Source organism: Thalassophryne amazonica, chromosome 2 (assembly GCF_902500255.1).
Source record: "Thalassophryne amazonica chromosome 2, fThaAma1.1, whole genome shotgun sequence".
Lineage (NCBI taxonomy): Eukaryota > Metazoa > Chordata > Actinopteri > Batrachoidiformes > Batrachoididae > Thalassophryne > Thalassophryne amazonica.
The window spans coordinates 33,894,229-33,919,415 of record NC_047104.1 but is presented as its reverse complement, the minus strand read 5'-3'; the positions used below and the strand labels follow the sequence as shown (position 1 = coordinate 33,919,415).

The window sequence follows — 25,187 nt, the reverse complement described above, 5'->3', positions numbered from 1 at the left end:
ATTAGCAAAGTGGTCAAGCTCTGTACTGAAGAGGCCAACATATTAATTTATACATACAGTATAACTGACAGAAATGATGTATTAAAACCATAGAAAAGTCCAGTTATCTCCCTTGGCAACTTGGTCTCATGCCAAGTCATGATTCAGCAGCACAAAATATACATTAATCTATTGGTTTGTGATATTGTGATGAAAAGCGCGTCATTTTTGTCACGGCAGCACAAATTCATTCTAATTCATGGTACAGTTTTGTGGTACAGTTGTGGTACAGTTTTGTTTTACGCTTTTTACTCTTTTAATTCATGTTATTAGTAATTGGAGCGGGTCGCGGCCTCAACTTCACCTAAATTCTGGGTCTTTTAGTGAAGCTTAGGGCTAGCGGCCGGCAATCACCTTAGTATTTCTTCTGTTTTTCTTGTTGATTAATGCTGGCAAATTATACAGTGTTTTTTGTCTTTCTGATGCCTGATTTTGTTTTTTCTCTGTTTAAGGTGCAGCTCCATCCAGAGATAGTTGTGTTTGTGTTGGAGACCCTCCTGTCCTGTGCACCAACAGCAATTCTTGTATATTCGTCCGTGAATTGTTCTGTGAATTATTTCTGTAATTTATGTTTGTAGCATGGCCCAAGCAGAGGGTCACCCCTTTGAGTCTGGTCTGCTTGAGGTTTCTTCCTCAGAGGGAGTTTTTCCTTACCACTGTTGCTCTGGGGGTTGGTAAGGTTAGACCTTACCTGTGTGAAGCGCCTTGAGGCAACTCTGTTGTGATTTGGCGCTATATAAAGGAAAATAAATTGAAAATAAATTGAAATTCATGCCGTGATGGCTGCACAAAATTAAAAGTGACGTGGGGGGTCAGGAGTGGTTATGGTTAGGGTTGGGGGTAGGAGTAGGGTTAATAATAGTGAGTTAAAAAAAAAAAGTCACAAAAATTTGACTCATTTCGTGACATGAGCACGGAAAAAAACTACAACAAAAAACAAACAAACAAAAAAAAAAACTGTTCAACCATCTAAAATATCTGTACTTGTAGTGGGCGGGGCTTAAACCAGAAGTGGGCATGATTTAACCAGAAATGGCTGGGACTTACACTCAACAAAAATATAAACGCAACACTTTTGGTTTTGCTCCCATTTTGTATGAGATGAACTCAAAGATCTAAAACTTTTTCCACATACACAATATCACCATTTCCCTCAAATATTGTTCACAAACCAGTCTAAATCTGTGATAGTGAGCACTTCTCCTTTGCTGAGATAATCCATCCCACCTCACAGGTGTGCCATACCAAGATGCTGATTAGACACCATGATTAGTGCACAGGTGTGCCTTAGACCGTCCACAATAAAAGGCCACTCTGAAAGGTGCAGTTTTGTTTTATTGGGGGGGGGGGGGGGGATACCAGTCAGTATCTGGTGTGACCACCATTTGCCTCATGCAGTGCAACACATCTCCTTCGCATAGAGTTGATCAGGTTGTCAGTTGTGGCCTGTGGAATGTTGGTCCACTCCTCTTCAATGGCTGTGTGAAGTTGCTGGGTATTGGCAGGAACTTGTACACGCTGTCGTATACGCCGGTCCAGAGTATCCCAAACATGCTCAATGGGTGACATGTCCAGTGAGTATGCCGGCCATGCAAGAACTGGGACATTTTCAGCTTCCAAGAATTGTGTACAGATCCTTGCAACATGGGGCAGTGCATTATCCTGCTGCAACATGAGGTGATGTTGTTGGATGTGGCACAACAATGGGCCTCAGGATCTCGTCACGGTATCTCTGTGCATTCAAAATGCCATCAATAAAATGCACCTGTGTTCTTCATCCATAACAGACGCCTGCCCATACCATAACCCCACCGCCACCATGGGCCACTCGATCCACAACATTGACATCAGAAAACCGCTCACCCACACGACGCCACACACGCTGTCTGCCATCTGCCCTGAACAGTGTGAAACGGGATTCATCCGTGAAGAGAACACCTCTCCAACGTGCCAAACACCAGCAAATGTGAGCATTTGCCCACTCAAGTAGGTTACGACGACGAACTGGAGTCAGGTCGAGACCCCGATGAGGACGACGAGCATGCAGATGAGCTTCCCTGAGACGGTTTCTGACAGTTTGTGCAGAAATTCTTTGGTTATGCAAACCGATTGTTTCAGCAGCTGTCCGAGTGGCTGGTCTCAGACGATCTTGGAGGTGAACATGCTGGATGTGGAGGTCCTGGGCTGGTGTGGTTACACGTGGTCTGTGGTTGTGAGGCTGGTTGGATGTACTGCCAAATTCTCTGAAACGCCTTTGGAGATGGCTTATGGTAGAGAAATGAACATTCAATACATGAGCAACAGCTCTGCTTGACATTCTTGCTGTCAGCATGCCAACTGCACGCTCCCTCAAATCTTGCGACATCTGTGGCATTGTGCTGTGTGATAAAACTGCACCTTTCAGAGTGGCCTTTTATTGTGGGCAGTCTAAGGCACACCTGTGCACTAATCATGGTGTCTAATCAGCATCTTGATATGGCACACCTGTGAGGTGGGATGGATTATCTCAGCAAAGGAGAAGTGCTCACTATCACAGATTTAGACTGGTTTGTGAACAATATTTGAGGGAAATGGTAATATTGTGTATGTGGAAAAAGTTTTAGATCTTTGAGTTCATCTCATACAAAATGGGAGCAAAACCAAAAGCGTTGTGTTTATGTTTTTGTTGAGTGTAAATCTGTACATTATTTTAAGTCTGAAATCTATATGGATTGATCAGAAGTTGCTATATATATTGTTTATTTGAAAACTATTTACAGAACAGCCTCAAAATTGAGATTCAAATCAATGTTTTTGATTACAAAAGAGAACTATTTACAGAACAAGTTTTTTTTTATTTTTATGAAATCATAACATAATAATAATCATAACATGAATATTCTTAAGTATATGAATGAATATTTACAGAACAGCCTCAGAATTGAGATTCAATGTTTTTGATCACAAGTTTTTTATAAACTCAGAACATGAATATTCTTAAGTGTATGAATGAATAACAGAACAGCCTCAGAATTGACATTCAGTGTAGGAGGAAATTATGAACTACTGAGTATGTATGGCATACTCAACACAACTTTCTTTTTTTAATTTTATGATCAAACTGTGATTTTTGTTCAATTATTTATTTATTTTTACTACCTAATGTTCTTGGAATTTTTTTTATACACAAACAATATTGATTAAGGTGCGTGTGTGTGTGTGTGTGGGTGTGCATGACTGTCTGTCTGTCTGTACGTGTGTCTGTGTGTGCATGACTGTCTGTGTGAGAGGGAGGGAGAGAGGTTGCTCTAGTGACCAATTTATTTTTTTTTGGAACTACAGTGAGAAAGTGTCAGATACTGCATACAGCCATATTCAATAAAAATATGAATATAAGCTACTTTGTGTGTTCAGCTATATGTGTGTATGTGTGTAAGTGGTCTGTTTATTTTTTAATGATCTGCGTGAACTTGGTGATTCATGCAAACATCCAGCGATGGCAAACAGGGAAATAATATGTCAGCCTTTTTCACTGTATTCTTCTCAAAAGCACTGCATTCAGCAGGAGCAAAGTTTTCCAACTGATTCATATCACCCAACCAAATGAAGAGCAAGCAAATGGCTTAAAAAATAAATAAATAAATAAAAACCCGACTTGAGTGGAGGCAGTGACTGACGTGACATGAGCCGTTTTCAGCTTTGTCTTGTCAAAAGCACTGTGTATGATACAAAACCAGTTCACCAAGTAACTTTAAATATCATACAAACCAAAAAGAGGCGAGCTAAGAGCAATGTGAGGTAGAATCAAGCCAAGCACAGAGAGATCCTGTGTGTGCCAGAAGCTACAGTGAGACGTGTTTGTGTAGGGAGGGGCGCGCGCTGTGTGTGACTGGCCAATCACAGAGCATGAAGACAGTCAGTTAGCCAGTGAGAATTTTCCTTCAGCACAAGCATGGCCATTGACGGGTTTTACTCGTATTGTGCTCGTACTCGTCAAAAATGCTTTATCCATACAAGATACTTGTCTGAAACGAGTATCCAGCTCAACCCGACATAAAACCATTTAGGAGTTGTGCTAATGAAGTGAATCATCAGAGGGAGTTTTTCCTTACCGCTGCCATCTGTGTGCTTGCTTTGGGGGTTGGTAAGGTGAGACCTTAAGGCCCCCTGACACTTGCACAACTTTGATGCATGCACATGCATGTCGTCGTGATGATCCCACCCGCTGTGTTCCCAGCAGCATGCCATGCTTTGTTCCACTGGCTGCCATGTGTTGTACGCTGCTTATACAACCCCAATTCCAATGAAGTTGAGACATTATGTAAAATGTAAATAAAAACAGAATACAATAATTTCCAAATCCTCTTCTACATTCAATTGAATACACCACAAAGATGAGATATTTAATGTTCAAACTGATAAACGTTTTTGTTTTTGTGCAAATATTTGCTCATTTTGAAATGAATGCCTGCAACATGTTTCAAAAAAGCTGGGACAGTGGTATGTTTACAGCTGTGTTACATCACCTTTCTGTTATATGGCTGGGGGGCCTGGCTGCCGGTTTGTTTGTCTTTTTGTTTTCCTCCCAGGTGGCGTGCATTTGGGACTGAGTGGCTGTGTTGCTGAGGCTGTCAGGACCTCACCCTGATCACCTGCGACTCGTCAGGACTCACAGCTGAGGTGCATCTGGATGGATTGGAGCATGTTGGCATTTAAGACTGGAGTGCACAGTGTGTATTTGCCAGAGACTCGACCTTGTGACCAGACGGGTGAGATCGTCGTCTCGGGAGCCATCTCATCAGCAGCGGATGCTGAGAAACGTCCAGGTTTGATGCACAGTCTGTGAAAGAGGAGGGGGTGAGGTCTCACGCTCGTCAGCACACTTCCTGAGGTACGTTAGATTTTGTGACTAACAGTTATACAGTCAGTAAATGTGGTGTCCCTCACACCTTATTGTATTGAGCTGTTTGTTAGTCATGTATCAGCTTCCACTGCGATGGAGTTTTGTGAACTGGATGTTCCATGCCTGCAGGTTGGAAGCTGATCAGCAATCAAGCCAGGAAGTGTTTGCTGTTTGTACACCTTTAAGTGTTCTGTGTGTAGAGTGTGGACTCACATAATGGTTCCTTCTTTCACAGACTCGGTTGTTGCGGCCACCTGGGGGGTGTCGGCGGGGTCCTTGGGTCCGAAACAGCTTCTGGCTCCGGACCGTTAGCGCTGCTGGGAGCGCACCACGCCAGACCGCACCTTTCTGTTATTATATTTTCACTGTTATGTATTAAATTCAGTTAGCCTTTGTACCGTGCTCTGCTTATTTCATACTGGGTCCTTCAAACGCTGGTCGGTTCTCCGAGCTGCGTCCGACACATAACACTTTCCTTGTAACAACACTCAACAAGTGTTTGGGAACTGAGGACACTCATGATCGGGTATAAAAGCAGCATCCCCAAAAGTCTCAGCTGTTCACAAGCAAAGATGGGTCAAGGATCACCACTTTGTGAACAACTGCATGAAAAAACAGTCCAACAGTTTAAGAACAATGTTTCTCAAAGTTCAATTGCAAGGAATTTAGGGAATCCGTCATCTACAGTCCATCATATAATAAGAAGATTCAGAGAATCTGGAGAACTTTCTACATGTAAGCGGCAAGGCCAAAAACAAACATTGAATGCTCATGACCTTCGATTCCTCAGGCGGCACTGCATTAAAAACTGACATCATTGTGTAAAAGATCTTACTGCATGGACTCAGGAACACTTCAGAAAACCACTGTCAGTTAACACAGTTTGTCGCTACATCTTCAAGTGCAAGTTAAAACTCTACCTTGCAAAGCGAAAACCATACATCAACATCCAGAAATGCTGCCACCTTCTCTGGGCCCAAACTCATTTTAAATGGACAGACACAAAGTGGAAAAGTATGCTGTGGTCTGATGAGTCCACATTTCAAATTATTTTTGGAAATCATAGATGTTTTGTCCTCCGAAGAAAAGAGGAAAAAGTCATCCAGATTGTTACCAGCGCAAAGTTCAAAAGCCAGCATCTGTGATGGTATGGGGTTGTGTTAGTTCCCACGGCATGAGCAACTTACACATCTGTGATGGCACATCACAAATCACCTTTCAGTTACATCCAGGTTTTGGAGCAACACATGCTGTCATCCAAGCAACATCTTTTTCAGGGACATCCCTGGTTATTTCAGCAAGACAATGCCAAGCCACATTCTGCACGTGTTACAATAGCGTGGTTTCGTAGTAAAAGAGTGCGGGTACTAGACTGGCCTACCTGCAGTCCAGATTTGTCACCCAATGAAAATGTGGTGCATCATGAAGTGCAAAATACAACGGAGACCCCAGACTCTTGAACAACTGAAGTTGTACATCAAGCAAGAATGGGAAAGAATTCCACCTACAAAGCTTCAACAATTAGTGTCATCAGTTCCCCAAACGCTTATTGAGTGTTGTTAGAAGGACACGTGATGTAACACAGTGGTAAACATACCACTGTCCCAGCTGTTTTGAAATGTGTTGCAGGTTGAAGAGGATTTGCAAATCACTGTATTCTCTTTTTATTTACATTTTACACAATGTTTCAGCTTCATTGGAATTGGAGTTGTATAAAATAATTATTTTGTAGCGGATTAATAATTTTCTCTGCGAGTTGTCTGTGGACTCTAATCACTTCCTGAATCACAGAGGACCGCTCTAGCCGGAGCTGTTCTCGCTCGTGCGCTGAACGAGCTGGAGAAAACATTTGGAGCCATTTCAAAATTCTCTTTGCCCAATTGCACACGCTGATGCCCCACTCACGTTCAGTCTACACCCATTGAAGACGAGTTTACTCTCCTGCACGACACAGGGCATGCAAGTGTGTGCATCAAAGTCGTGCAAGTGTCAGGGGGCCTTTACTTGTGTGACGCGCCTTGAGGCAACTTTGTTGTGATTTGATGCTATATGAAAGAAATAAATTAAATTAAGTCAGTGTCATATGATGCAACGATTAATCACTGAAGTCTGATCGTCACCACTTGGTTGCCAAATGGTTTAGGAGGAGTTGTGCTTACAAGACCTATTGAGAGTGATGATGAGAGTGATTCCTACACCCTAGTGATTGTAATGATGCCAAATCAGTCATTAAATGTTCTCATCCAAACTCTAATGCAACTCCACCCCCCACCCAACACACACACACGCACACACACACACACACACACACACACACACACACACACACACACACACACACACACACACACACACACACACACACACACACACACACACACACACACACACACACACACACACACAAGATGCCACCACATCCTACAAGCAATGCATCTCAATGTAGAAGAGTCACACACAGACATGAAACATGGGTTTATCCCACATCTGTTCACATTACACAAGTCTTTTCAGTGCTGGCACTCATCTGTGCTACCCGCTTGCCCTGCTCAGAGAGGTAACATGTCCCAGTGCCCAAGACTGCTGCTGTCCAACGCAGCAACTTCTCAAGACAATCTTAGCAATTGCTCCTCTGGCAGTTCATTGGATGCCATCCAAATCAAACAGGCAGGGTCTCAGGCAGCGAGCAAACCAGAATCAACCAATCACAATGGTTAACCCACTGTACCATCAGCTTTAACAACAAACTAAAAGACAATATCGTAACAACTGGATTTTACATTGGCTGTTAAGACACCAACTTTCCTGACATTAGTGCTGCAGTGTGAGATGGTTCCATGTTCATTTCTAACCTTCATGTGGTTCTTGTGAAGCATGTTTTTCCCATGTTTGTGTTGGTTCCTTCTGGGTGCTCTGGCTTCCTTCCACGCCCAAAGGTGAGTTGATGACTCTAAATTGACCGTAAGTGTGAGTGTATTTGTCAATGATAGACTGTGTGTACTGTTCAGGATGCACCCAGGCTCTAGCTGTGAAACTGCCGGGATAGGCTCCTGTGAACCTTAAGTGGTGTAAGTGGGTACAGAAAATGAATGAATGAACAAAGTCAGTGTGGTTTCAAAACATTTACAATGTCTATTTATGAACACGTCAATTTGTCTCATGAAACACATATTGACATCTTACAGTGAGTAATACTCTTCATAAAAGGCTAAACTGACCTCATTGACAAAAGATCATGCAAACTGAGTGCATGGTTCTTAGATTATAGTGAATGAAATTTGGTGAAATTGTGACACACACACACACACACACACACACACACACACACACACACACACACACACACACACACACACACACACACACACACACACACACACACACACACACACACACACTCCCACCCCTTGATCTTTTGTGGAATAAACAGGAACTCTAATGGGATGGAGTAGCAGAGTGATTTACCTTGATATGTGGCTGCTGAAAGGTGACCCTGGAGCTATTGATGAGCGATGAGTATCTGAACAAATGGGTGGGGGAGGTGGGAAATCTGTGACTGCTGCTGGGCTGGTTGTGCAGGACAGCTGAGAAGCAGATGTGAACCGTGTCCTTCAGTGCCTTCAGCTGAGACTCCTGTCCCCAAACCGGATTAGACAGAAGATTATTAATGAATTGTTCCTTCCACACATAAAAAATGCACTTCAGCAAAGTGCCACAGGGGGCCATGCTTTAATGTGGCTTTAGAGGGGCATCAGAGACATCATGAAGCAGAACTCACAATGTTTTCTTTTAATCAATACTAATATCATGCAAACTGATTGCTTTACAGCTTATTGCTCCAGAGCTGTTTTCCTCATCAGCACTTTTACTCACATCCATTTTTAGATGGTCTAACACACCTCCACTGACAGCCTGCCAATATCCTCATATCAAATGAACTTTAAATTTCATGCACAGCACATCTGTATATATTCAGTTTGTTAAAATTCAACATTTTGGTAATCCAATGAGCACTTCCTCTCCCAAAGGAAAAGTAATATGGAAATATTTTTCAAGATTTACTTCACTTCACTTTATAATAGCTTTCTACAATTGCAGTGTTCCCAAATTCATGAAGTCAAAAAATAGTTGAAATGGTTCCTGTATTACATACTAACTTCTGTCCCCATGATAGTGGTGATGTATATGTGTTCCAATTTCCAGGGCTACAGTATCTGACTGTGGCAGACAACACACTGGGAATTTGTGTAAGGAGAAGCATGATAGAACCATGAAGGCCACAGCCATGACCTACTTTACTGCCATAAAATACATATACTTATAGATCTTACAGACAAACCCTGGTTCACTCATACCGTGCTGTTCTGCTGTGATTCGCCCTGATTTCTACTTATTCATACTATGTGTGAAGGGGCCCTAACTTACGACATTTTTAAGCTTTGTGACAGATTGGCTGCATTGATGTTGATGAATTATGGTGTTCTTTTGTAGAGACGTTTTATCGTGTATCTTATGTCAGAGTTCCACTTCCACACAACCTGTGTGATATACTGTGTGATATAATTTTTCTAGTTCTCCTTTCTTAAATAATGTTTTACTATTTTAATATTTGGATCCAACATTTTTAATGTAGTTGCTCTAATGGCTATCTATTGATGACCTTTGAGGCAGCTATTATGAAATGAATGGAAAAGTCATTGAGGTTGGTGCATAGAAGGATGGATTATTTTTGCCTGTGAACATAGCCTGCAAATATTGACTTGGCCTTTAAGGTGTCGGTCATATTAAACCTAACCTTTGTGAAGTGTCTTGGGATGACCTATGTTGTGATTTAGTGCTACTACATAATTTAACTGAATATGTAGTGTTTCAATATATTTTTATGATTGTTTGCTGTGATGATGGAAGGTATTTTTATGACAGGTTTTTATGGTGAAACCAAAGTCAAATTTCAATCAATCAATCAATCAATTTTATTTATATAGCGCCAAATCACAACAAACAGTTGCCCCAAGGCGCTTTATATTGTAAGGCAAGGCCATACAATAATTACGGAAAAACCCTAACGGTCAAAACGACCCCCTGTGAGCAAGCACTTGGCGACAGTGGGAAGGAAAAACTCCCTTTTAACAGGAAGAAACCTCCAGCAGAACCAGGCTCAGGGAGGGGCAGTCTTCTGCTGGGACTGGTTGGGGCTGAGGGAGAGAACCAGGAAAAAGACATGCTGTGGAGGGGAGCAGAGATCAGTCACTAATGATTAAATGCAGAGTGTTGCATACAGAGCAAAAAGAGAAAGAAACACTCAGTGCATCATGGGAACCCCCCAGCAGTCTAAGTCTATAGCAGCATAACTAAGGGATGGTTCAGGGTCACCTGATCCAGCCCTAACTATAAGCTTTAGCAAAAAGGAAAGTTTTAAGCCTAATCTTAAAAGTAGAGAGGGTGTCTGTCTCCCTGATCTGAATTGGGAGCTGGTTCCACAGGAGAGGAGCCTGAAAGCTGAAGGCTCTGCCTCCCATTCTACTCTTACAAACCCTCGGAACTACAAGTAAGCCTGCAGTCTGAGAGCGAAGCGCTCTATTGGGGTGATATGGTACTATGAGGTCCCTAAGATAAGATGGGACCTGATTATTCAAAACCTTATAAGTAAGAAGAAGAATTTTAAATTCTATTCTAGAATTAACAGGAAGCCAATGAAGAGAGGCCAATATGGGTGAGATATGCTCTCTCCTTCTAGTCCCCGTTAGTACTCTAGCTGCAGCATTTTGAATTAACTGAAGGCTTTTCAGGGAACTTTTAGGACAACCTGATAATAATGAATTACAATAGTCCAGCCTAGAGGAAATAAATGCATGAATTAGTTTTTCAGCATCACTCTGAGACAAGACCTTTCTAATTTTAGAGATATTGCGTAAATGCAAAAAAGCAGTCCTACATATTTGTTTAATATGTGCTTTGAATGACATATCCTGATCAAAAATGACTCCAAGATTTCTCACAGTATTACTAGAGGTCAGGGCCATCCAGAGTAAGGATCTGGTTAGACACCATGTTTCTAAGATTTGTGGGGCCAAGTACAATAACTTCAGTTTTATCTGAGTTTAAAAGCAGGAAATTAGAGGTCATCCATGTCTTTATGTCTGTAAGACAATCCTGCAGTTTAGCTAATTGGTGTGTGTCCTCTGGCTTCATGGATAGATAAAGCTGGGTATCATCTGCGTAACAATGAAAATTTAAGCAATGCCGTCTAATAATACTGCCTAAGGGAAGCATGTATAAAGTGAATAAAATTGGTCCTAGCACAGAACCTTGTGGAACTCCATAATTAACCTTAGTCTGTGAAGAAGATTCCCCATTTACATGAACAAATTGTAATCTATTAGATAAATATGATTCAAACCACCGCAGCGCAGTGCCTTTAATACCTATGGCATGCTCTAATCTCTGTAATAAAATTTTATGGTCAACAGTATCAAAAGCAGCACTGAGGTCTAACAGAACAAGCACAGAGATGAGTCCACTGTCTGAGGCCATAAGAAGATCATTTGTAATCTTCACTAATGCTGTTTCTGTACTATAATGAATTCTAAAACCTGACTGAAACTCTTCAAATAGACCATTCCTCTGCAGATGATCAGTTAGCTGTTTTACAACTACCCTTTCAAGAATTTTTGAGAGAAAAGGAAGGTTGGAGATTTCCACATTTATTTGATCATAATTGCCATCAATAATGTGACAATGTGTCTTATTTTCAAATGCTCTTTGTGCATTTCCCCTTAAATTAACACAGCAGTGGGTACTGTTCATAAAATAAAAAAAAAAAAAAAAAAAAAAATCAGTTGAATGAGTTGTGAAACATCTTGAAAACCAACAAATTCCTGTTGTTGTGAACATGTGAAAATGAAACATGTGACAGATTTGCTGCATGTATGTTATGTAACAAAATTATGTATGTTAACCTTTACCTAATCCAGAACACAAACCCAAACTTGGTGCCATAAAACTATTCCTTTTGTTCATGCCAGTAATCTATTTTTTTCCCTTGTTACTTAAGTCGTTACACCATTGGCTTTTCAAAAAGTACAATGAGAAACACTGTAAAATCTAGAATATACATGCAGCTATCACTATTCCTGCTTATATGGCCTGAGTTTTCATCTTTGACTATATATATATATATATATATATATATCCATTGTTATTCCTTTTAGTAAAACCTTCCAAAGTGTCAAGCATTTTGCATCAGAAAGCATTATTAATTCATTATTCATGCCGTTGTTGCACTGGGTTTCATTGCGCCATAAAATCCTGTTAAACAAATTGATGTTGAAAAGCGGGTTCCTTTTATCTGCACAAGGATCACAGACTGTACCTTTAAATAATTCAGGCACTGTTTCTTTGTTCACTGACATCTTTATAGAACTTCAAGCTATAAGCAAGATTAGCTAAAGGCTAAACAGCCAACATAAAAGCACATACTATAGCAATACATAAATCAATAAGTAAACCATCATTATTCACCTTGTCGAGTGCAGTCTTCTCTAGTTCTTCCTTGGCAATAGTTAACTTGTGCTCCAGGTCCATTAGCTGCTGTCCCTGCAGAAATACACCATATCTGAATCAAATCATTGCTCTCTGCAAACAAAGGCACTTTTCTGTCTCCATGCTGTCGGCCAGCACCCGCAATAACACAAAGCTCAGGATTTCTCCATTATTATAGTGATTGTTTTATACTGACTTTTCATATCTCTAAATTCACTCCATCAGCTCCACCAGCTCACTGTTAACTCATGCATAGGAACATTACTGTTTTGAGCTTTCAGGACCACAGTCTCCTGTGCATTCAAACAAGAGGTGGCTAAATAATTCACTCTATTGTGATGATACTATTTTGCATTTAGAACAAAAACAGTTACCCAATAAAACCTCTGGTAGTTGTTTTCAACATCTGGTTGTTGAAAATCCCTTAAAATAAAGCAAGACATACATTTTTTTTTTTTTCTGGAATATAAATCACCTTTTTTCTGTATTTTCAGTGCTTCAGTTTGGGATTTTTGTGCATTGTTGTACTGTGTTTTTTATTATTGGCATTTATTGTTTTATTTGAGCTTATTTTGTTTAGTGCTTAGCTATATATAAATAATGATAATAATCATTATTAATGAAAGTGTTATTTTGCAAAATATAAGTCACAGCACAGCATAAATTCCAGGATGTCCCAAAAATAGTACACAAAAAAAATAAATAAATAATAATAATAATAATATATATATATATATATATATATATATATATATATATATATATATATATATATATATATATATATATATATATATATATATGTGTGTGTGTGTGTGTGTGTGTGTGTGTGTAATTTATACTCCAGAAAATATAGTACTTGTAACTCTCTTGTGGTTGTTTAAAACTATGAAATAATTTAACATTACAACCAGTGGACTGTAGGATGGCAACCATTCAATGTGAATTGATTCTAATAAGTATACATTAGAGCCCCTTCACACATAACACGAATGAGGCAGAATGAGACAGTGAGTACCATGCGAGTGCCCGTTCGACCCCCCTCTCGGCAGGTGTCGGGCAAACTCCAGGTGTCGCACACAAACATTCAACACCACTCACTGGACACTTAGTGCAACATAAGTGGGGCGTAACCTAGCAACACACATGGGCGTGACTGTGCCAAATGCCCCCCGGACACACACACACACACACACACACACACACACACACACACACAAATGGCTTGTGGAGTGTGTAGTCCACCCCCCCAACACACACACACACACACACACACACACACACACACACACACACACACACACACACACACACACACACACACACACACACACACCATGAATCCAACAATGTCAGGTGTGGCTGAGGGTCCCGGAGTCTGTTCGCTGTCCAGGTTCCAGCACAGTGCAGTGTTGAAACAGCTGACCACTGTGCACTGCAACTCAGCTGGAGAACACACAATGCATGTGTGGGGGGGCACTCATGCCCTCATGACATGCTGATAATTACGTACTGACAAGATCACATGAGGACCAGCCAGCGTCTGAGTGAGCAGGTGGAATGTTTCACAGTTCCCCATTTTGTTTTTGTTCATGCTATGTGTGAAGGGATGCTTATTTTCATTCAAAGCAGTACTTAAAAATATGAGTATTATTTATTATCCTTAAATGAGCCAGAAGTGTTTAACAGTGTGAACAATAGATATTTTATATCAATAGCATTGACACTGTGACTGCTTTAAATATGTTTGTATTAAGATTCAAATTGTGGCAAAGATACAAGTAAGTGATGATATTATGTCAAAGAAGAAGGCAATCCACAAAACCTTTGCTGAAATTTTGGTCAAAGAGCTGAAAACTTTGGTTTTATGGCACAGTGACATTTATCGAAATTTTGATATGACAGACTTCAGGCCTGACTTCAACACCAACATGAAACCAAATATGCAGGAAAGTCACAGAGTTCTAGCTCCAGTCAGATGGACAGATAGATTCAAAAATAAGAGAAACTATAGGTTAGCACGTGTGCTACAACCTGGCATAATGCATCTCTCCTATTTAAGGATAATGTACAACCCCTGGCAAAAATTATGTAATCACCGGCCTCGGCGGATGTTCATTCAGTTGTTTAATTTTGTAGAAAAAAAGCAGATCACAGACATGACACAAAAATAGTCATTTCAAATGGCAACTTTCTGGCTTTAAGAAACACTATAAGAAATCAGGAAAAAAATTGTGGCAGTCAGTAACGGTTACTTTTTTAGACCAAGCAGAAGGAAAAAAATATGGACTCACTCAATTCTGAGGAAAAAATTATGGAATCACCCTGTACATTTTCATCCCCAAAACTAACACCTGCATCAAATCAGATCTGCTCGTTAGTCTGCATCTAAAAAGGAGTGATCACATCTTGGAGAGCTGTTGCACCAAGTGGACTGACATGAATCATGGCTCCAACACGAGAGATGTCAATTGAAACAAAGGAGAGGATTATCAAACTCTTAAAAGAGGGTAAATCATACGCAATGTTGCAAAAGATGTTGGTTGTTCACAGTCAGCTGTGTCTAAACTCTGGACCAAATACAAACAACATGGGAAGATTGTTAAAGGCAAACATACTGGTAGATCAAGGAAGACATCAAAGCGTCAAGACAGAAAACTTAAAGCAATATGTCTCAAAAATCGAAAATGCACAACAAAACAAATGAGGAACGAATGGGAGGAAACTGGAGTCAACGTCTGTGACCGAACTGTAAGAAACCGCTCTAAAGGAAATGGGATTTACATACAGAAAAGCTAAACGAAAGCCATCATTAACACCTAAACATAAAAAAACAAGGTTACAATGGGCTAAGGAAAAGCAGTTGTGGACTGTGAATGACTGGATGAAAGTCATATTCAGTGATGAATCTCGAATCTGCATTGGGCAAGGTGATGATGCTGGAACTTTTGTTTGGTGCCGTTCCAATGAGATTTATAAAGATGACTGCCTGAAGAGAACATGTAAATTTCCACAGTCATTGATGATATGGGGCTGCATGTCAGGTAAAGGCACTGGGGAGATGGCTGTCATTACATCATTAATAAATGCACAAGTTTACGTTGATATTTTGGACACTTTTCTTATCCCATCAATTGAAAGGATGTTTGGGGATGATGAAATAATTTTTCAAGATGATAATGCATCTTGCCATAGAGCAAAAACTGTGAAAACATTCCTTGCAAAAAGACACATAGGGTCAATGACATGGCCTGCAAATAGTCCGAATCTTAATCCAATTGAAAATCTTTGGTGGAAGTTGAAGAAAATGGTCCATGACAAGGCTCCAACCTGTAAAGCTGATCTGGCAACAGCAATCAGAGAAAGTTGGAGCCAGATTGATGAAGAGTACTGTTTGTCACTCATTAAGTCCATGCCTCAGAGACTGCAAGCTGTTATAAAAGCCAGAGGTGGTGCAACAAAATACTAGTGATGTGTTGGAGCGTTCTTTTGTTTTTCATGATTCCATAATTTTTTCCTCAGAATTGAGTGATTCCATATTTTTTTCCCACTACTTGGTCTAAAAAAGTAACGGTTACTGACTGCCACAATTTTTTTTCCTGATTTCTTATAGTGTTTCTTAAAGCCAGAAAGTTGCCATTTGAAATGACTTTAGTTTTGTGTCATGTCTGTGATCTGCTTTTTTTCTACAAAATTAAACAACTGAATGAACATCCTCCGAGGCCGGTGATTCCATACTTTTTGCCAGGGGTTGTATATTGTGCACTGTCCCTGTTTCAAATAAACAATTAAATGAAAATAAATGAAATGATTTATTTTTTTTTTCCAAAGCTGACACTGTGGGCCACTTGTGCACTCTGAATCTAATTTTCATCTTGATTTATTCCAAGAGTCCATACTATTAGTGGTGAACATGTGTCCTTCTGTCACACAACAGGACACTTGTATCTTCCCTGACAGATGAGTCCTGCAGTGACAGCTAAGGGCTAAGGACAGGTCAGAATGAACAAGCATCAGCTTCAAAGGACCAAAGGAAATCATGTTTCTTTCAGAACATCTTTTTCAAGGAATTTGAGTCACTAGCAGAAATTATTCCCAGCTGTCAGAGTGCAGATCCAAAGCCATAAAGTTAATGTATGCAACTCTTTATTAAAAGACACTAAAGATGGGATTTTTTAAAACTTTTTAAATTATATAAAATCTCCCCCTCATCCTCTCTGGGGAGGGCAGTATGTGTTTTCTTCAAGCTCAGGTCGGGGAGGCTTCGGGGCAGTATCTTAGTTGACTGCACACTTCTGGACAGAGACCTCTGATGTTGTGCCTGGAATCTGCTGGATGACACAAATGCCATCAGAGATGTGATGCCTTAGAAAGTAGAAGTCGATTTATGGAGGAAGTTTCAATATCTCATCTAGTTCCTGAGATATTGTTATGAAAGGATTTTGCACGATGACCTCTGATTTGACTTGGACCTATAACTTGGACGTATGATCTGTGTTACCAGATGAATGATCACTGAGGTTATCCACCAATGCTGACTGAAATTTTGCATTTTGAAGATATCCCCACAGAAAGACATGTCCATGAAACCAGCTTCTTTTTGCTTCATGTTCAGAAACTCCAGTTTAAATTGGCTTGGTGCCAACACCAGCACAAAGCCTTCAGTGAGGAACAGTGAGGAAAGAGAATGTGCAGAGCATTAAGTAAATAAATTTGCATGAAGTAAAGAGGACTTCATGTTTGTAGACACACATAAAGCTCAGTCATGTCAGGTTTTCTCTCAATACTAGTCATTTTGATTTATGACATGATAATATAAAAATTAATATCTGTAACTGTAGATTATGTCATAATTTCTCAGACATGAACAAGCCTGTGGCAAATGTACCATGCATTTTTAAATTTTAACATTTTCATTTCTTATTTTTGCATTTTTTTTTCCTAAATATAGCTTAGTTACATTGCATTTAACATAAATTTACATTTATAAATTCTACATTTATAAGATAGCATAAGTGTAAATTATAAATATACACTTATGTTATCTTGTGTTATGCTCATTTTCACCAACCATTATGAAATACAAACACGTGGCACTGTACACTCAGGTCCATAAGTAATTGGACAGTGACACATTTTGCAGATTTGCTTCTGTACTCCTCCACCATGGAGTAGAAATTAAGCGATCAGAATATACCTATAGTGTCAACTTTCAGCTTAAAGGGTTCAACAAGACACCACATTAACTATTGAGGACTTTGAACCAACTGTCAGAGGTCATAATTATTTGTACAAACTACATATAATGATTCTTGTCAATAAAGATTATCATTTCTGCAGCCAGGTTTCTTTAGACAAGTCAAGGGATGATACCTGAAATTTCCAAGCTGTTGAATGTGTCTTGGACTATTGGCAGTTTGAGCAAACTGAGTAAGTGTGCAAGGGGAGATGAGTGAGGAAAGCCACCAAGACACCCACACAACTTTGAATGTATGTGCAATAAAAAAATAAAGACCTTTATTGTTGTGATTCTTATTAATCTAAAGGAGTTACAGACTTCCATAACTGTGGCTGGAAAAACTGTGCAGTCTGTAGCATTTTATTTCTTCCAACCAATCACTATGCCCCCATCACACTACAGGCAGAATGAGCCTGAATTACGTCCGAAATTTGACCCACATTTAGGGAGCATTGAGGTGCATTCAAAAACATCAGACAGCATTCTCAGAGCAGTCTAAACAGTTGGGCACAGTTGTGAGGCTGCCTCAAATGTTTTGTTCATGTTCAAAACAGTTGTGAAGCATTTGAGGTGGAACCACTATCGAACAGAAGTCAAAGTGCCATCTGTCTGCAGTCTGACTGCAGTCTAAACAATTGGAAGGCATGAAAATGGCATTCATGACATTCTGATCTCATTCGGGGGCACAACTGTCATGCTTGTGCCACCTTGAACGGTGGTTGAATGTCCCAAATGTGCCTGAACACACCACGAGTGTGCCTCAACTGCTGCTGGATTGTATTCTGCCGAACCGCAATCATACGTCTTGCGAGTGCATTCTTATTGTTCTTACTGCAATCCGGCAGCTGTCTAGGTACTGTTACTCTTAATGTACTGTGTTCCATGTACATCTGTACTGTGTTCAGAGGCTCATGCGCAAGGCATGTGCATGAATCAGTTGGGGTGGGTCCAAGTGCAGTCTGGGTGTTCGGATGGCTGTCCTCCGCAGTTCTTATTCCCTCCCAGATGTGGCATGAATTCCTTTTTTTTTTTTTGATATTCTGCCTGATTCGGCTTGGCTCATTCTCATTCTTACTAAATGTGATAAGAGTATGAAGCATCAGACAGAAGTTGCACTATGCATAGTTTCTCCAGTCACAGCTAGCGAAGCCTATAAACTCCTTCAGAAGAACAAGAGCATTTTTATTGTACACACATTCAGATTTGTCTTGGTGGCTTCCCTCACTTTTATTTTTGCACAGTCACTCAAATTTTGAGAACTGCCTCATTGAGACAGATTTATCATAAAGTATCATACAATTTGTATTTCATAATGATTGCTGCAAACCATGTCCAGGATATACAACAACAGCTGCAAAAGTGATTCTCAGTTGTTGAACTAAAGGGTCCCAGTACTTATTTAGTCTGTTAATTTACATTTATCACATGATGACATGCTGGAGAGTTTTCTTTTCACTATCTTTAAAAGTTCAAAAAAATATAAATACATAAAATGTAGAAAACCCCAAGGGTGTTGAAGTTTCGCATGTCACTGAAGGTACATGTAGGCAAGAGTGTAATATTATAATGGAGACCATTATAGCCATTACATGGAGCTGGATAGCTCTCTGAGAGATCCAAGCACATGGTCAATGACCTAGAAATTCTGACTTTCAGGGTCAGTGCCTCAAACTGTAAAGCTCCATATTTTAGTGCTGAGTGCATTATTGAGGTGTGGGTGAGCCGCACTGCCAGATGGAGCGTGCAACTACATCAAGCTCTCATTTTTCATGGCTTTTTTAAAATTGATAGGAAAATAGTCCTGCGAGTAAATTTAAAGGTGTTCTGATAAAGGGGAAGATGTGAAGGTCGAAATAGTGCTCCTGCACCAAAAAATTGTCTTGGAGAGAAATACGGAGGAGGAACCTTCATTTCCTTGAACATATTTAATGTTATGACTGAGGGAGTCAAGGGTAACCTGGCGAAGCAGAGGGTTTATAGACTTCTAGTATTGGGAACGGCATGGTTTATATAGATAGAGACAAGCCTCTTTTTCAATCTCCCTTCCAATTCTGAGAAATATTATTGAAATAAAGCATTTCTTTATTTTTGAAAACACCTAACACAGCACGACTTAAATTTTTGAATATAATTCTATTTATTGATAAATGTGTTCTGTATTGCTCTTATACTTATCCCATTTACTCTAATTCCTAAAAATTCTACAAAACCTTGACCGCACTCAAAGATATAAATATTTTTATTGTTCACCATTCTTACAAATTGTGCATTTTATTCTGCATCATAAATCTAGTCATGTTTGGTTCCCTTTACTGGAATCATGTGGGATCACTAGGAATACCTACAATGGCATAAAACTGATCAAGTGGCTTTAGAAAATGATGGCTTGAACTGTTCCAACATATTGGAGGGGCAGAGAAGTGAAAAAGTGCAGACAGGGTAGAGTGGGTGGAGAACAGTAACAGGAGATTTTTGGTGGACCGCTATCTCCATGAGCCAAAGGGAAGTTTACAAGATAGCAGTGAAATCTGCTCCATTGTATGGCCATGGCCTGGAGGCAGTGACACTAAAAAAGACTGGAGGTAATGCTGGAGGAGCATGACTGAAGATGCTGAAATTATCCTTGGGGGTGATGAGGATGGACAGGAGTAGGAAGGAAAAGGTCATATGATTTGGCAAGAGTGAAAGGGGAGAAGTTTGTTTGAGAATGAACAGGGGGTTGTAGGGTATATAGGGAGAGGGACTGAATTCCAGGGGGTTGAATTCCATTGCTCTTGTGTGTATGTATATATATATATATATATATATATATATATATATATATATATATATATATATATAAGGACATGAACACATCTCTACTCACCATCCCCACTCTCAGCATACCAATGAGCTCATATACGCCAACAGCCACAGTAATCCTTGACACACATGGTACAAGATCAAGAATACCCTCCAAAGGGAGAGTCCTCAATGGAGAAGAAAATTGAAAGCCCAAATCCTGATAGCCCGAAAGGATGTTAGCTGACTAATAGAGGTAGGGAAGGGCATCATAAGAAACAAGTCTTGGACGGATAAGAATTACAGCAAGATGTCCCATAACTGAGGCCCTGGAAACTGCCAGACAAAGCCTCACAGCTCTGGCTAATCGCAAAGGCAGACGTCCAGCAATGAGTTTCATGGATGAAGAGATGGACAGTACCAGGGCCTGATATGATCCACAGCTATTGGCTGAAGGAGCTAACAATGCTCCAAGTGTGCCTGGCAGTAAAAATGGGTGGGCTACTAATAGTAGGTACTCACCTTGACTAGCTAACACAGTGCAGAACAATTTGTGGCACAGTGGCTTAGTGGTTAGGGTCAGTTCCTTTTTCTGCCCCTAACCAAGGCAACCTCTACATCTGCATTTGGTGCCCAGGCGTTGCACTGTGGATGCCTACTGCTCCTAGTAGTTGGACTGTGTCCAACTGCAATTAGGACTGGTTAAATGCAAAGGACAAATTTCACTGTATGTATGTACAATGACAATAAAGGCTATATTACGATTACTAATATTACTCTTGCTGGTCATGAAGGACCCCCCACAAGGGTATGACACCCTCAAACTACTGGCCAATTTCCTGCATCTCAACAACATGGAAGCTCCTATCAGGTATCATAGCAACCACGTTGAGTAGGCATATGAGTCAACACGTGAGCACAGCTCAGAAGGGCACTGGAAACAATATCAGAGGGTCAAAGCACCAGCTACTGGTTGAGTGAGCAGTACACCAGGACTCAAAGACCAGTCAGACCAACCTGAGAATGGCCTGGATTGACTACATGATAGCCTATGACTCAGTGTCTCACACATGGATGCTGGAGTGCTTTGCACTATACCAGGCTAACAGTACACTGATAATCTTCCTCAGGAACTCAATGGCACTGCGTAAGACACACCTGGAGGCCAACTCCAAGGCGATTGCACAAGTCAACGTCAAGTGTGGAATATACCAAGGTGATGCACTGTCCCTGCTGTGGTTCTGTGTAGGCCTCAACCCCCTCAGCCAACTCATCACAAAGAGCGGCTATGGATATGGATTCAGGAGTGGAATAACCATCAGCCATCTCCTGTTCATGGATGACATCAAGCTGTATGCCAAGAGTGAGCGAGACATTTACTCACTGATCTACGTCACCAGGAGCTACAGTGAGGATACTGGGATGTCATTTGGATTGGATAAGTGTGACCGACTGGTGGCAAAAGAGAGGGAAGGTGATCTGGACTGAGGGGGTGGGGTTGCCAGAAGGCAGGATAGGGGACAATCAGGACAGCTACAAGTGCCTGGGAATATCATAAGCCAATGGGAACCATGTAGGAGATGCAAGAAGGTCATCCACAACCAAATGCCTCCAGAAGGTATGACAGGTGCTAAGAAGCCAGTTCAATGGTAGGAATGAGAGAAGCCAAATGATTTTGTCAAAATGTATTTGACAAAAAAATAAACATTATGTTTATTATTTATCAAATAACATTTTCTGTATTGGAGCACTGTGGCTGTGCGGATCATTTAGCTTCTCTCTTTGATATATTTTTTTGGTCCTGCACACCTTTTTATGTGTTAGGGATGTGCGTGTCTCCATTGCATCACTCATGCGAATAAGATCTGAGCCATCAATACATACACCCTACCAGTCATCAGATACTCAGCTGGGATAATAAGTTGGCCACAGGAGGAGATAGCTGAAACTTGTCAAGACATGAAAACCCCTCATAATGCATGGAGGTTTTCTCCCAAAGTCCAGCACCCTGAGGCTCTGTGAGCAATGGAAGGAGGGCAGGCAAAGATTAGTAAGTGTTAGAGCCACAATCCAGGATGAGACAAGGAGTATCCATGAATACATCAGCAAGATGGCCCCCCAATATCAGCTGTTATAAGAATGCCTCAGATAGCTGAAGACAGATGGTGATAAGGAACAGGAGGAGATATCATGGAAGACCAAGCCCCTCAATGGAATGTACCAACAACAGATGGCTAGAAATGTTGATCTAAAGGACAGCAAAGAGGCTCTGATCATGACAGCACAAAAGCAAGCTCTGAGCACCAGATCCATAGAGGCAGGAGTCTACCACAGTCAACAGGACCCAAGTTTCAGGCTGTGCAGATGTGCCCCAGAGACAGTCCAGCACATAGTAGCCAGATGCAAGATGCAAGCAGGGACAGTGTACAGTGAGAGGCACAACTAAGTTTCATGAAATGTGTACAGGAACATCTATGTTGCATACAGATTAGAAGTCCCCAAGTCCCGATGGGCGACACTACCAAAGGTTGTTGAGAATGACAGGGCTAAGGTCCTGTGGGACTTCAAATTCAAGACAGACAAGCAGCTGCTGGCCAACCAACCAGACATAGTGATGGTTGATAAAGGAAAGAGGACCGTGGTTGTATTTGATGTTGCAATCTTAGCTGACAACAACATCAGACAGGAACAAGAAAAAATCAAGAAGTAATAAGGGCTGAAGGAACAAATGGACCAGATGTAGAAAGTAAAATCCAATGTGGTCCCAGTAGTAACAGCAGTACTAGGTAAGCCCCAAATTGGAAGAGCGGCTCCAGCAAATTCCAGGTACAACATGAGATATGTCTGTCCAGAAGAGTGCAGTCCTAGAAAAGGCTAAGATACTGCGCCAAACCCTCAAACTCCCAGGCCCCTGGTTGAGGACACGAGCTTGAGGAATATATATATATATATATATATATATATATATATATATATATATATATATATATATATATATATATATATATATATTAGTGTTTACAATACCTTCTGTATTTTAGCATCTCCATTGTTTAATTTTTAGGTGTTGATACAGCTGAAAACCATACTGATGGAGATAATGTTACCTTTTCGCTGGTCAGGATAGCACAATTCCATGCCATTTCTTCCTGCATAAGCTTTGGAGCATGTCTGTATAATATTACAGATCAAGTTGAAAGCAGTGAATATCTGGTTTACAGAATCATCCCAACATTTCTCTGGGGTCACAATGCTGAAATGTACCACTGCATAGCAATAGTAGCATATCACATATTGGCAAAACCTGACTTTGGAAGAGGTCAGTTGCCTCCTGTTCAAGGTGCCCTGGCTGACATTTTCCACTGCAATGCTGTTGACATTACAGTTTCTTGAATTATTCCATTCACACTGGCCATTTGATCACAGCATATATTGCATACAAAATGAACACTCATGGATATCCAGGAAGATCATCGAAGGCAGAGCTAAATGATGCATTTCATTCTGACATTTTCATTGGCAGGGGAAAGGTAACTAGAGGCCATTTCCACAGATGGATGCAACATTGTGCTCTGTTTTTTATGAGGTGATAAAATTAGCTTTATAACTCTCCAGCCACAAATCAACGTCCACATGAAATTCTTGATGACATTGAACAATAAGGTTGTTTTTAGGGGTAGAGAGTGATGTAATTTTGAGACAGCGATTTATGGCACTAAACAAACAAGTCAATGCATCCTTCATTTATGGACTCTAAATAGATCGAGGAACGGGATGTCCAGGGACAATAAATTCAAGCAGTGTCCCTGAGGCTTACAATCAAATCCCTGAAAATTGTCTTTTTATTCATTTCTGTCCAGAAATGATGTATCTGAAAAACCAAATCATACATTTAAGAACAGCCATTATAGTGCATTGCTGCAGGAATCTCAACTGCCATTTTATAACATCAAACAAGGCCTGAAAGGTCAAGTGCATAAAAGTAAATAGCAATAAATATCACATGGCTACTCAGATTTGAAACCATTTAGTGCTTCCAACATAAGGGGCAGGCAGTGCAATTTCATTTATTTATTTATTGCTTCTTTGTTTACTGTCATTTCTGTTGTACTTGGAAAGAAAATATGCTCAGAAGGAGGCCCGGTAACGAGCGGATCCCTGGTAATTGCAGCAACACATGGTGTTGTCTGCAAATTGCATTGTGAAGATTACTGAATACAATCAAATTAATAATTGTACATCAGCTTCATCCAAAGCTGTCAGCATCACTTACTGACATAGTTGTAGTGATTGGAAAGGATGGGATGAGTCTGGCACACAGTATTACATGGGATAGGACAGCAGAATGTGAAATTACCACCAGCTGCTTCCTTGCGAGAAGAGACCCATTTAATTGCAGGCTGAATTAAATGAAGCACCTCTTGTGATGGGATCATGTTGTCAAGGTGGTCCAACATACCTGTTTACCCTAAGGTCTAGAACTCATAAAGAGCATTACGTTTGAGCTTACCTTAAAAATTAAATCCTTTTTCCCGTACCGCAGTTCTTTCAGTTGAGCCTGGATTTTTTTGGACTGCAAGAGGAAGATAAGCAAATAAGAGTTAGCTTATTCAAATAGTGAAATTGGTTTTAGATCACATAGCAGGATTCTGCCAACTGCAGTAGAAGAGTCCTTTGTGAGTGTTCTACGGGAAAAGCTCTGGC

At 40.5% G+C, this 25,187-nt stretch overlaps 1 protein-coding gene across 1 annotated transcript in view; it reads right to left on the bottom strand.

Moving 5' to 3' along the window:
• Positions 1-25,187, bottom strand: part of luzp2 (leucine zipper protein 2) — a 712,019-nt gene that overhangs the window by 91,805 nt on the left and 595,027 nt on the right. The window contains exons 7-9 of the mRNA XM_034184813.1: positions 24,994-25,056; positions 12,443-12,517; positions 8,387-8,554 (exon numbers count right to left, since the gene is read on the bottom strand). Of these exons, the coding sequence (XP_034040704.1) occupies positions 8,387-8,554; positions 12,443-12,517; positions 24,994-25,056 (306 nt within the window). The remainder of the gene's footprint in view (positions 1-8,386; positions 8,555-12,442; positions 12,518-24,993; positions 25,057-25,187) is intronic.